Source organism: Coenobita brevimanus, chromosome 80 (genome assembly GCF_032717465.1).
Source record: "Coenobita brevimanus isolate Jiangsu-jjx chromosome 80, ASM3271746v2, whole genome shotgun sequence".
NCBI classification, from domain to species: Eukaryota; Metazoa; Arthropoda; class Malacostraca; order Decapoda; family Coenobitidae; genus Coenobita; species Coenobita brevimanus.
Genome location: NC_137033.1, coordinates 40,492,025 through 40,507,203, shown reverse-complemented (window position 1 = coordinate 40,507,203; position 15,179 = coordinate 40,492,025). Strand labels below are relative to the sequence as shown.

At 39.5% G+C, this 15,179-nt stretch overlaps 1 protein-coding gene across 1 annotated transcript in view; it reads right to left on the bottom strand.

Annotated features, from left to right (window-relative positions):
• The window catches only part of LOC145409341 (sodium-coupled monocarboxylate transporter 1-like), a 150,041-nt gene that overhangs the window by 95,177 nt on the left and 39,685 nt on the right, over positions 1-15,179 (bottom strand). The window contains exon 2 of the mRNA XM_080279812.1: positions 6,667-6,880. Within this exon, the coding sequence (XP_080135938.1) occupies positions 6,667-6,880 (214 nt within the window). The remainder of the gene's footprint in view (positions 1-6,666; positions 6,881-15,179) is intronic.

Sequence of the window (15,179 nt, the reverse complement as noted above, 5' to 3'; positions counted from 1 at the left end):
ACATCTACCTTAGCGATATATATTTCCTATTGCCAATTTAAAGTGTATTCTGTATGTTATTTATATTATTTTCTACAGAAGGTGAACAAAGGAAGGAAAATAAAATTAAATAAAAATTATCCATGCACCACATTACAGATGTTCACCATACAAAAAAAATCTGTAACAGTTGGACTTGATCAGATGTAGGTTGGAGTTTGGGGGGAAACAATTCTTGGGAAGCGATTTCCAAAGAGATACAGTTCGGGAAATAAATTTTTTTTGATAGGTAGATGCTCAGCAGTATGGCAATGTGACAGTCCAGTCATGAACTCTACCGGATGAGCTTGTAGGGCGGTGGAGGGCGTGGAGAGGTGGCACAATGGATGCAACTACGTCTGAGCATTTGCTATAAAAGTATGTGTAAAATAATGTAAGTTAAGCAACATTCCTTCTTACTTGTAGGTGAGGTAGTCCATTTGTAACTGTAGGGTTATTAATAATTCTTAGGAGAGAAGGTGGTAATATGGACCACTTTTTTGTTTCAGATGAAAACACCAATTTTAAAGGCAAAAACTACATCAATAACCGTCAGAAATATTGACAGATTTTATCCTTATAACGCATTCAGAGTTATAATGAGAAAATTATACCATTCAAATTCTACAACTTTTTATTCAAGCACATCCACATAAGCGGGTATTGGAAAATGGGGTGGTAATATGAAACTAGTGGGGCGGTAATATGAAACAATTTTGAATATAACAAAAATAATACTTCTTTTTGTGAATACATAAATAATAATTTTACAGTGAAAATGTATGTTTAAGAACAGAAAGCACAATTGAAATTATCATATTCACACCCACTACATAAGGCATGAGCCCATCCTTGGCACACTACACATTGAACCCATAGTTCTCCTGATTCGGACTTCGTGAATTTTTCTGAACAAAAAAGACAGTCTGCATCATCTCTTCCATGATTTGTTTTTCCCACAGTTTCTTCTAGAGAGTTTGAACTTCCAGAAGACAGACTAATTCTTTCTTCTTCTTCAATAGAACTTTCATCCTCATCTCTGTCTTTAAAAAAATAAAAAAGGTTCTATTTTACTTTCCTCACTCTTTCCTCCACCTCCTTCTTTCTTTTCTCTGTAGGACTGTTTGACAGATAGTTTCAGAAAAAAAAAAAAAACAGGAATGGTGGTAATATGGAACAAGGTAAATGGAATGGTGGTAATATGGGACATACTGTTCCATATTGCCATCCAACACCATTTTTTAAAAAAATTAGCAGAAATTCTAGGCCAGAAATTTTTTTTCGAAAAAACTAACTATACCATTTTAAGAGGTGATCTTATGACTAATCAACACACTAGATATCACAGTCCGTATATATCAATTTATATAGGATAACAAGTTTTTAACCTTACCTGAAAAAAAAAGTTTCACTGAGTGAAAAGTAAACAATATCCTCTCAGAGCACCTCACCTCGAGTGACTGATTCCAGAACATTCTGGTGGCCTGTGGGGGACCTAATAGTTATGTTTAATTCAGTTACCAATGGATGGCAGCACTTTTCACCTGAGATAAGGGCTGTTTCATATTACCACCCTGTTTCATATTCCCACCTTCTCCCCTGCACCTTTGTTCAGAACTGTGTCCAGTCGTTTCAGTGCAACCACTCCACATCCATTCCACAACGGTGAGCAATATTCCAGTTGAGAGTGCACATGACTTGTAAATCATAGCAACTGCTCGGCACTGAAGTAGGCTTAGATTCAATACAATAATCAAAGTTTCGTTGAAGTTGTTTTAGCAAGTGGTCTAACTTGAGATGTCCAGCTGCGGGTATTGTTAAGTGAAACACCGAAAACTTCAATACTTGTGGAGTTAGGAATATTACTAGCATTGAAGGTAATCTAAGATTCAGGCAATATCTGCCTGTCGGTAAATTGTGCATATTTGTTTTTTCTGACACTAAACGTGAAAATGTACTTTGTCCCCATTCAGTGATCTTAGACATGTTTTGAATTATGGAGACTGATGTACTGAGTCGCGAGTTAGAGATGTTAAACATTGTGAATGGGTGTTTAAGTGTGATGGAAGTGTGAAGTGTTAGGTTATCTGCATATGAATGAATTGGATTATGGGTGACCGATAAGAAATCATTAATATGATTTACGAATTGGGTTGAAGCCAGGCATGACCCTTGTGGCGCGCCGGCATTAATCAAGCGGAAATTGGAATACACATCATCTACTCTTATCTTTCTGTCACTGAGTTATGACGAAATCTGTGGGACAAAAAAAAAAGCAATGATAGGCCACAGCAAGTGAGTCTGGATAGCAGGGAACGGTACCACACTCCGTCAAAAGCTTTAGAAATATCACGTGCTACTGCATGGGTTTCTCCATGTTGGTCAGCTGACTGATGTATGGTATGAGTCAAGTGATTGCGCATATAAGCAGAGGGCCTTTTGTGGAGAAAACAATGCAGTTTGTCACTACTTAAGTTGTTGGATTCAAGATGAATAACATGCTTAGCAGTTACAATCTCAAATATATTACGAAAAGAAGATGTCATAGCTATTGATCTGTAATCAGAGGGGTCAGAGGAGCTTCGTTTCTTTGGAACTGGGTGGATGTTGGCCTCTTTCCAAGAATTAGGGAATGAAAAAATACGGATGCATAGTCCGAATAATGTAACTAGCATTGGAGCAAATTCTGGGGAACACTTTTTTCAAAACGACTGGGGGAATTCCATGTGGACCTGGGGCTTTGTTGCTTGGTAAATAGTTTAGGATAGATTTTACATATCTGGTTTGTATCCTAAGTGGAGGAATTTCAGGAGATTCGACTTCTACTACAGGGACGGGCTGATCAAATTCCTCTAAGGTAGAATTTGTGGCAAACATACTAGCAAGGATGTTCGCTTTTCCAAGTGGTTCATTTATAATGTTTCCATCTCAAGATTTTAGTGGAGGAATGGATGATGATCTTTGGAAGATGTTTCTGAAACAATTTAGAGTTAACCAGAATATTCTATTATTATTAAGATTACTTAATGGTTTGCATACTTGGTTGTGAAGAAAGTTTGATTTAGCGGGATCTATTACTAGTTTTGAATGTTTCTTGCAGTTTTAAATTGACTGAAGGATTCAGATGTTTCTGATTTTAATAAAAAGTTTTATGGTAGGGACTTTTGGGCTGCTGCTGCGGCACAGTTGCTTTCCGATCTTCTGGTAGATTGTTGATTGGGTATGAACAATTCCTTATCAGCTTCTGTTAAGCCATTGCTGTGGAACTGGGTAGAACTGATGTCAGTGAAGAAAGGCTGCCATGGAATATCAGCAAGATATATTTCTAAATCCATCCCAGTCTGCCCTATCAAAGTGTCATCTGGCTAGCCTGACTGGTTCAGAATGGGAAGGTTTGGGAAGCTGACTAATGAGGGTTTGATGACATTGTGGTCGGAAGATCCAAGTGGTGACAGTATCAGTATTTATCTGGGTTATTTGTTAGGAGTCGGTCCAAATGATAGGCGTTATGGTCACGATTATCTGGTATTCTGGTTGGCTGTTTTACAAAATGCGTGAAATTAAATGATTCTGCAAACGATTCGCATTGTAGACCAGGACTATTCAAGTACTTTAGAAGTAGGGCCGGGTTCTTAAATTCAGATTGATAGAAGGGCCATACGTTTATTTTAGCTCCATTTTTTCATCTATATAAACACAGGTTCAGAAAACGAATGAAAAATTCATATATAATTTTCTTTTACATTTTCCGCTACGCGAATTAATAAGAAAAATGCAAAATTTTCTGTTTTCTGTTTATTTATTTGCATTCTTCCTCAATCTGTCAAGAGGCCAATGAAAAGCGGCTCGTGGGCTTGATTTGGCCGGCGAACCGCCAGTTGAATAGCCCTGTTCTAGACCAATACATCAGGGTTGACCAAAAAAAAAAAAAACACTTTATTTGAGAAAGCCCAACCCATCCGTTTTTTTTTTTTTTTTTTTTTTTTTTTCACAAAATTACCCGAAAAAAAGCATGCATTTTTTTTTTTCAAAGTGTATCAGAAAACAAATAACAGTGATGTTTATACCTAAATAGCCTATGGACAGCCCAATTATATTTTTACACAATAAGACTTTTACACAACGAGTTGAATAAGGGGGATGATCATGTTTTGACTTGTCTGTTAGCCCTGAGCTGCCTGCTACACTGTAAGCCATGTTTCAACATGAGAGCACTCCTTATGAGTTGACAGTGAGATCAGTGCACACTATACAGTACTGTAGTAGGAGAAAGTCTCATTTCCTTTGTTGGTACAACACAGTAGTTGGAGAAGGACTCATTTCCTTTGCTGCTACAAGTTTCTTTGGTTATTTAAGCATACATTTCCCATTCTTCTTACAAGTGAAAAATCACTTCCTTATGTGAATGTACACATCATCTTAACAGTAATAATAGCCTTGGCGTAAAACAAAGTCTGTCATATAGACCTATATTCAAGAAGTAGCAATGTTAATTAAAATTTTCTTTAGATGATTGAGGTTTGGTAATAATATGAGACAACCTAACCTGGCATAGGCCTAACCTAACTTAATACTGATTATACAACAAATTTCCCCTAATCCTTACTAAGCAAAAACCATATCTATCAAAAGCACTCATACTGGTAATCCTGAAAGGTTACAAAGTTAGCTAATGCTGGATATAATGTTTGCCATCACCGGATAATTCCCTCAAGAAATTTACCTTTATTTCAAACCACAATATTAAGATTTGTTTTCCCCAACCTTAAACCTGACTGTCAGTGAGGAGTCTGATTAAAAAAAATAAATAAATAAAAATAAAGCGGGTAAAATAGCGTTTTTTTTTTTTTTAAGTGGGTTTTATTGAGAAAAAAAAAATAAAAAAAAAAACAGGTAGGCAAAACCGGGTCACCCACTTTTGTGCCAATCCTGATATCATCAGTCCTGGCAAAAAGCAATAACCACTCTACATCCAAAATGATGAGTTCGGTGGTAAGACTGAGGTTAGAGTCGGTCATCTGTGTGGTTATTGAGTCAAATACGGTGGGTTCTGGACAAACATTGCGGGATCTATACAAATATATTTGGTAATATTTAGGTAATTTAGTTTGTATAATGAATAATCAAAGTTAGCTGAAGTGAAGTTCAAGATAGTATTAACTGTATGTTGTGATCTGATATAACATCAGGTGCCACCCTTGCTACGGAAGTTTTTGAGGAGATGGTAACCAGGAATATCCAGAGGAAAAGATTAGGATTTCTGTGAGGAACAGGGCTAGATGGGATACAAGTTAGACAAAAAAGTGAACAGAATTCAGACGGGTACTAAGGTCATGGGTGTTAGTAAAATATAAGGTTGAAGCCGTACTTTTCCTAGGACGAACATTAGTGTTTGCAATAACTGCTGTCAGCACTGTTGCTTGACCGCGACCAGGAGGACACCGTGCCGCCAATACTACACTGCTGGTGGTGGCTATCCGAGGTACCACCGAATTTGCTGATAATACTACTGCGGCCATTGTCGTGAGGGGATAGACATAGTAGGGGTGATATCTAATGTGCATGTAGTGTGGCATAGACAGTTGGAAATAGAGGTATTATGAGAGTATACTAGGCTACTCTCTATGTCAATGAAAGCAGCGGAAATGTTTAACAAAAGAAGATGGTCAGGAACATGTCCCAAGGGCTTGTGAAACTGAGCTTCAGCTCCCCTTGTCACCAGCTTGCCATCCACCTCGGGAGCTCCGCCCTGTTCGACTGGTACTACAGTCTACTCCCTTAAAAATTTCCTAATAACATAGTCTGCTTCAATACTGTGATCCAATAACATGCATGAGGTAATTAGGGTACTCTGTGCAGAATAAATTGCTGAGGAAGATGTGTGACAAAATATTCAAACACACTTGGCATAGCCCTCAAAATCACAACTATACACTGTTCACTTTACTTTGGCCTAATATTGCCATACTTCCATCTTGAATGCTGAGTTACAACAGTTGATTAAGACTAAAATATGATGCTAGCCACGAAGAAGTGCTACAGAGTGTATGTAGGACCACAGTATTGTCTTTTTGCCACTGACCTACACGAAAGAACTGCAAAAGGATGAAAATTTGGGTAGGAAGGTGATATAAACACTAGGTTTCATAAATGAATCTGTGTGGCCGGTTTCGCCAAAGAGCTTTTTCAGAGGCGACCGTTAAGGAGTTTCTCTTCGTCACCCTCCTTTAGCAGTCTTAATGCCTTAACAACTGTGAGTAATATAATAATATTCTTATTCACTATGATATAAGACACAGATGTAAATAGTGTCTGAAAGTTATTATTTATAGCGAAATCAAGGCACTGTTCCATGAAAACATCCCACTGTGAATCAAGACACTGTAAGTAATATCAAAACGTAATATAGGATCCCTCAAATACAGTTGTCATCTTCCATTCTGCTTGGTGATTTCTTGTGTTTCGGGGACGGCTCATTCGGCGTTTTTAGTGTGTATCCTGCATCATTTCATCATATTCTACTAACAATGCCACACCCTAGCCCACAGCAGAACACTGAGCCGTCCCTGCACCACCTAAGATTCCACCAAGTGAGTTTCTACTGCACAACTGCTTATAACCACCCTGTACAACCCAGCACCAACTAACCAAGCACAGATATAGCAGAGATGATGCCTCCAAGGAGCGAGAAGGCCACAGGAATAGGAAGCATGGCGCGGTCACCGATGAGGTACTGATGGGTGGACTCCTTGCCGCGACTCCTGATAGCACTGCAAACCCCAATGGCCACCGACACCGCCAACATCATGCTGAACACCGCATAGTCCACCATGCTGAACCCTTCTTCGCCCTTCCAAATTGTCTGTAAGAAGTAAGGAAGAGTACAACACACCTATACTCATTTCACTTTAACCTGGCTACCGCACTTGCTTCCTCCAGGGTCCACATCGTCAGTAACTGGAAGGAACAACACATCCATAGACTTTTTAACTTGCCTAAATTTGATATCTCTTCATCATACACAACCAACACTCTAGCTTCCATGGCCTTCCACATTGTCGGTAAAAGGTGAAAGCACATTTTCACATAATTTCAATTTACCTTGGCCTAAAACTGGCGTTTCTCCATTCTGATTCCTGACCGTTAAGCAAGAGATACCAAGGAACATAGCGCTGGTCATGAAGAGTTGTTAGGGAAATAATGCGCAGCCATAGCGCTGTCTTTTCCTGGTATTGATCTCCATGAAATAAGGTGAAAAGAAACGATAATCTGAGTGATAATAAGATTAAAGAACTGTAACAATAATATATCTGACCAAACACGGCAAATTCTACTCGGTAACACAGTGCTAATGTTCTCAGACCGGTTGAACCCACTCGTACCATGAACCTTGACTTAGCTTCCTTAGATGACAGTATTGTCTATTATTATTATTATTATTATTATTATTATTATTATTGCATGACTGTTACATCGATTATGGTATATAGTGTGAATACATACCGCGTTATGCGTAACTTGAGGGAAGTTAAAGTGCCTTATCTTATATTGAACTTGCTTTTTTCCTCTTCTGCAATTTTTTTTCAAGTAACTCAGTGGAAGATTACGGAAATGCAACGACTCTTCAAACTTTCCACATTTCATCGTCATTGTCATCATACCTTGGTGCTTATCTACTGTTACTAGTTTGGGTTCAGGATGGAAAGTTGACAAGTTTTAGGGCAAGTTAAAGAGAGGAAAAAAAAGTATAGTTTATTAGTTTAGTGTTTTTCTTTGTTTCCTTACTCGTCTGCCTCCAACATTAAGTTCCTCTTCAAGTCCCCATACTATATTAGAAACCTATTTTATTGCTCAGTTTCTTTTTCTGTACTCTTCATTTTCTTTGTTGCAAATGTTTTTCAGTTTGGTGCTATTCTCATCAGCATCAATGCACTTCAAATCTGTTGTAGTTTTTCGTTGGAAAAATACCCCCCGACATTTTTTTAACTAGGCTGTTTTAAGTGCTAGGCGCAATCAGAGCCCCCCGACTTCCCCCCCCCCAAAAAAAAAAAATTAAATAAATAAATAATAATAATAATAATAATAAAAAATTTCGGGGTTGTATGTTTTTGTATGTTTATTAATCATCATGGCAGTCTGCACAAAATTAAGTCAGTTTACGGTACCGTAACTGTGAGGAAACCATTCTTCATTGTCTTGAAATTATTGGCACTCTTTAATTTCTTATTATTTCCTTCCTCCTTTCTCTCTCTCCCTTCCTATTTCGTTTATGTTCTGCTTTCTCCCTTTTTTTCCTTCACTATATCACTCCTTCTGTCCCTCCCTGCTTCTTTTGCTTTCTCCCTCCTTCTGTCATTACTTTGTTCGCCCTGCCCCTATTTCCTTCACCCTATCCCTTCCATTCCCCCACTCCTATCTTCCTTCACCCTCCTTAACCCCCTCCCTGCTTCCCTAATAATCTCCTTCCTTCCGTAATGTCTCCACTCCCTCCCTTCCTTCCTTCCTATTTCCTTCACCTTCTCTTTCCCCTCCTGTCTACTTTCTTCACCCTCTCCTTACTTCCCTACTTGTAGGTGCAGCTGACTGGCATCATATTGTCGAAACATTAGATGTCGATGATACATGGAAATTTTAAACAGAAACTCTCAACAATGCAGTCCGGTTATGTGTTCCAAATAGCAACAGAAGGCCTGCCAAAAATTCTATGCACAAATAGTGGAAATCCGATATTACACATTGTCTGGGAACAATAAATCTTTCATATGAAAATTATATTACCACAAAGAGTCTGAGTGATAAAAACAAATTCGATGCTCTTCGACGGAAAGCCAAAAAAATAATTAAACGCAGTAAGAAAGACTTTGAGGCACATACTGCCAGTATCAGTATATCAAATCCCAAAGAATTTGTCGGTTACATAAGAAACAAAGACGTAACAACCCCAACAATCTGTCCTTTAATTATAGATAACGAAGAGCAAACTGATGATGAGATTAAGAACGCAAAAAATTCTTAATACTTTCATCGCGCCAGTCTTTACAGAGAAAACACATACAGTTCCTGCAGTTTCCCCAGTACTTATAGAAGTGGGCAACATAATCAATGATACCACCGTCAGTAATCGCGATGTACTACTTGCAATTAGCAAAATAAAAGAGCATAAAACACCAGGACCAGACAAAATATCACCACGTGTATTAAAGAAACTACAGAATGAAATATCAGAACCATTATCTAAACTTTATAGCTTATCGTTATAGAGCAGTAAGATGCCACATGAATGGAAGCTTGCACACTTAACCCCAATATTCAAAAAGGGCAACAGAGCACAACCAGAAAACTATCGTCTAGTTAGTTTAACGTCAATGGTTTGCAAATTGCTTGAAACTCTTGTTAGAGACAAACTTGTGAAACATCTAGAAACAAACAATCTCATCAAATGTTCGCAACATGGTTTTCGGAACTATAGCTCTTGCCTGACGAATATGTTGGAGTTTTTCAACGACATATTGAACATGTATAAGACTAAATCTGTTGACATGGTCTACCTCTATTTTCAAAAGTCTTTTGACAAAGTTCCACACAAAAGACTCCTTCAGAAGCTAAAGGTACATGATTTCAGTGGCAGTGTGCTCGGGTGGTTCGAAGATTGGCCCACCGCACGAAAGCAAAGAGCTGTAATAAGTGGAAAAGTGTTAGACTGGATAAACATTGCAGGTAGAGTGCCGCAGTGTTCAGTGTTAGGTCCTATTCTCATTTTAATATACATAAATGATATTGATGAAGGAGTATGTTGTAAGATTTCAAAATCTGCCGATGATACTAAAATAGGTAACTGAGTAAGTACACTGATACAGCACTGTAAAGGCAGGGAATTCAGAGACATCTTGATCAACTGTTTAACTGGGCCCAAACATGGCAAATGGATTTCAATATTAATAAATATAAAGTGCTAAACATTCGCAGTAAACAATGTAGGAGCAAGTTATAACATCAATAATATCCAACTTGATAGCGTAAACCATGAAAGAGATTTAGGAGTTATAATAACAAATGATCTGAAACCAAACAATGTACAGAACCTGTAAAGAAAGCCAGTAAACTGACTAGATTCAGAGGCAGAGTATTTGAATATAAATCCGATAAATATAATTCCTTAGTACGCCAGCACGTGGAGTATTGCTTTCAATTTTGTTTCCGTATTATAAAAAGGATATGGAGAAACTTGAGACAGTACATCGAAGAGTAACAAAGATTATACCTAGATTGAGAAATACACCATACGAGGAGCGTTTAGAAACCCTTAATCTCTTCATCCTTACTAAACGCAGGTTATGAGGTTATTTAATTCAAGTATTCGATATAAGACACGATAATATGGCCATCGATAAATATATCACAGTTGATCACTCAAACTACACTTGAGGTAATGGTCATAAAATTATTGATAAACGATTTCAGTCAGATGAAGCTAAGCACTTTTTCTCTCATGTAATTGTAAATATATGGAAAAAAAATTGTCCGCAAATATAGTAAACTGTGATACAGTACTAACCTTTAAAATTCGCTTGGATAAGTATATGTTATCTGATCCCCAGCTAAGTATATTCACTCCTGAATAATACATTTCTGTGGAGTAATGGCTACAAAATTATGGGAAAGCGTTTTCAATCCCATGAAGCAAAATATATACTTCTTATTCAACAGAGTCAGAAGTATCAGGAACAGACGTACTTTTACCAGCTACGCAAAAGTTCATTCCCCTCTCGTCTACAAGACACCCCGTAAACTTCATATACCCGTACATAACGTCGCTTCACGTCATAATATATTATTCAAATTGTTAAATGCATATAAAGCAGGACTAGGATCTGCACAGTTAGCCTCGAGTTAAGTCAGTACTCTTTCTTTCCACCCTGTGATGGGCCGTGGATCACTGAGAGTTCCTGTTAGTTAAGTGACCATCTTTTTTTTTTTTTTTAATTCTTCTTTTTAATGCACCAGGGGTCAATGCTTCAGAAGGGAACTTGTATACATGTCCTGCATGGGAAAATTCCTTGTCACAGTGGAGTGAACGGAGATGGAGCCTGATTGACTGCCTACCTTAAAAGCGCCAGGCAAGGCTGCTGCACCACCCATGAACATCCACTCCGCACAGTTTCCACACTGTATCTACAGACGACCCATTAACTCAACGTACCAGTACACAATGTCATGACTTAGTTATTTACTTATCTGATTACTCATTTTACTTTATTACTTTCTCTTTCAGGCCATTCAAACTGGTACCTTATAGAAATAGTATTGTAGAATGTACCTTTTCCTTTTCAGTCTTCCCTATGAAATTTCCATGTCAGCTTTTCTATGCTGCATGGTGGTCCTTTTCACTTTTTTCTGGAGAGTTTGGAGGCGAGGGGAAGCCTTCTTGTTTTATTATCCTTGTCCTTCAGCATTTAGAATCAGATCTCGTAGTCATAGTCTACTCTGTAACAAACAGCCTCGAAAGGACCATAAGGTCTGTTGCTGTTTGCTTTCCTTTGTATTCCTCATATCCTTTACCCTCATCTTGCCTCCCAACTTCTATCATCCCCTACCTACCTCCCTCTCTTCCTACTTCCGTCACCCCTCTTTTCTTTCCTCCTTTCTTCCTTCACCCTCTTCTTCCCTTCCACCATTCTTCCCTCACCTTCTTCCTTCCCTAAACTCTTCTTTCTTCACCCTCTTCTTTCCTCCCATCCTAATTCCGTCAATCTCTCCCTCCTCCTCTACTTCCTTCACTCTCTCCCTCCCTCCTTACGACTTTCACCCTCTCTCTCTCTTCTTATTGTTCATAGCCTCTAATTTTTTCGTTCTTTCATTTTCGTCTTTCATCAGTCTATTCCTTCCTTCCTTCCTTCCTCCACTTCCTCTTCCTAAATTCCCCACTCTCCTTCCTTCCTTCCTTCCTTAGTCCTTTGTCTTCCTCCTTCCTTCCGTCTCACGTTCTTTTCCACCTACCGACCTACTCGCCTTCCTTCTTATGTATTACCTTACCTACAGATTTACGTGTTCTATTATACAGCTACCGCAAATTGACTTAGGACCTCCCCCCACAATGGTATTATAAAACACAGAAATCATAGCATATTACAATGTTTGTTCATGAGTTGCCATTCATTAATATGAAATCATGTTTCCCTTGTTTTTCAGGACCAGTTGGATGCGTTTTGGCATGGAAACATATTTCTAAAGTAATCTAAGGACATTTCTTTGCACCAAACATTTGTCAGTTCAGTCTTGAGGTTGTCCAGATTCGGTGTCTTCTTCTCTGCCATGATTTTGTTCATCTTTGCCTAGCAGTTTTCTGTCGGATTTAGATCCGGACTGTTGCCAGGCCAGTCGAGGACCTCAATCCGATTATCCTGAAGCCATTTTGTCACCTTTCTTGACTTGTTACATGGAGCTGAATCGTGCATGAAAAAGTCGCACTCATGAATAGCAAAAAAGTTTAACAAATGATCTTTCAGAACTTGAATGTACCGGCCACCATTCATCATCAAGTTCTTACGAAGAAAGTAGAGGCCTCCCCCTCCAAGTTCACCTGAGAAACACCCCCATACCATTACTGATTGTGGGTGCTTAACAGTTGGCACCGTGTAAGCAGGATCATATCGACTATGGGAGGCAGGGCGACGAACCTTGGCAGAACGCACCTGGAATTCTTGAAATGTGCTTTCATCGGAAAACATAACTTTTCACCACTCATCCAATGTCCAGTGTGCATACTTCTTGGCAACTTGAATGTGCTACTTCTTCATGCGGTCAGTGAGAAGCAGTTTCTTTTGTTGCAGTGCAGCTTGGCAAACCCAGCTCCTACTGCATGCGGTGTTGGATTAGTTGAATTGAGACGTCTTGTAACAGCTGGGGCTGCATTCTCTTCAATTCTGCTGCTGTCAGTCGAGGATTCTTGATTACTTCCCTCTTCAGAAGCGTATCTGTATCTCTGTAAGTCGTCCTCTTCTTTCCACCGCCATGCTTGTGCTCTAGTACGACATCAGGTGGTAAGTCACATGCTGCAGCAAGAATCTTCATGACGGTCGACTCTGAGCTTCCAGTACGTTCACAAATCGTGTAGATAGGGTCATTATCCTATCTCCATGCAATGATACAGACCCTCTCATCCCTTGAGCGTACTTTCCAGGCATGACAACTCAACTCTAGGGAAATAGCAGGGTAAACAGTAATGCATACGAAAAAAGAGCGAGGTGCAAGCTCGGAGCGCCGGGAACATATACTCCCACTGTAGCTTCTGGGCATCAGTGCTGACTGTTTCACCACCTCCTGCCAACACCAGGGAGTTGCCAGTTACTTCTTGCCCCCAAAATTCACTTGGTAGAGATGGAAACACAAAGCAAAGAGAGACAACTCTCCCATAGCAATTCTGTGTGTAGGTCCTATGTCAATTTGCGGTGTACAAGGTTGTCCATCTAATACACAGATCTTGGATGCGGTGGTGACGGCTCAGTCAGTGTTACCCGTGTCTACCCTGCATTTTCTGTTTTCCACACCTTTTTTCATTGTTTGGGGTGTCTGCCTTGTTATATCCATTGACTGCATGGTTGATCAGCAAGTTCCTGAACCAGCCTTAAGGCCGCGTTCCTCAAACCACCAGGCTAAGCAGTCCGTCCCCGCAACACAGAAGTTAAGACGACGCAGTTTACAGACCAATATATATATAAATATAGTTTCGACTCACAGTACGTAAAGTACCAACTCATGTGCGAGGGCACAGATGTTTTTGCTGATTACGAGCTCTGATTGCAATAATTTTGAGTCAGCCATGTGGTAGAGGGGGAAATACTATAATTAAGTTCTGTTAACACTCAAATTCCTATCATTAACACTGGACTATGAGTAAATAGAGAGAGTTCTAAAAGGTATGATTACAGGAAGAGTGAATATTGCTGAGATGCTATCTGGTTTTATGCCAGGCAAAGGGACCGTTGATGTCATACTCATTGTTTGACAGCATTAGAAAAAAATAAACAGGAAAGAAAAGGCATCTGTTCTTTATTCTGTTGATCTGGAGAAAAAAAGGTCTTTTACAGAGTTCCTAGGGAGGTGGTGAAGTGAGCATTAAGATCAATGGGTGGCTAGTTAGACGGTTATGGCTATGTAAGTGAGTGATTGCACCCAGTTAAGAGTGAACAGAGATTTGAGTGATGAGTTTTCCGTAAATGTTGGTGTGCATCAGAGGTTAGTCTTGTGCCCTTTATTGCTTATCATGGTGCTTGAAGCCCTCTTACTTGACTTCAGAAATGGACTTCCGTGGGAGATGTTTTATGCTGAGGATTTAGTGTTAACTGCAGAGAAAAAAAGACGGAGGAAAGATTTAGGAAGTAGAGAGATGGTATGGGACACAAGGGCTTAAGAACAAATGCAAATAAAACAAAGAAGATGGTACCTAGGGTTGGTGGCGATGCTGTCAAAGAAGAGGGAGAGTGGCCACGTGCAGTTTGCAACATGGGTGTGGGAAGTAATTCCACCTTGTACAGTGTTTGTGATAAGTGGGTGCAAAAGAGATGTAGTGGCATTAGAGATAGACTGCGAGATAACGCTGTTTTCATGTGCCGTGTGTCCGGGAGAGCACATGGAATTGTCAGGCGTGATAGCGGTGATCTTGCTATAGTGAGTCTCTTGAGTGTGTGGATTAGTTTTGTTATGTGGGAGACATGTTCTGTGCTGGAGGTGCGGTTTGAGTAAGAAGGGGTTGGAAGAAGGTCAGGGAGTTGTTGCCTTTCCTGACATTGAGAGGGCTCTCCTTCAGTGCCATGGGATCACTGTATTCGGTATGTGTTAGGAATGTAATGTTGTGTGGTAGTGTGACCTGGGCAGTAAAGGAAGAGAATATTCGAAGGCTCAGACTTAGATAAATGACAATGATAAGCTGGATGTGTAGTGCTTCCTTGAATGTGAGGCCTGAGGTGGCTAGGTTTACGATGGAAGAGTTAAGAGAAAGGATGGGACTGGAATGTATTAATGTTGTGATGAGAAGAGGTAGATTGAGATGGTCTGGGCATGTGAAAAGGATATGGGATGGCAGGTGGGAGCAGAAAATGTGAAATGGGAAAGTTGGGGATAGGGATGCGGAAGGCAGACAGAGAAAGACCCGGGACGAGGTC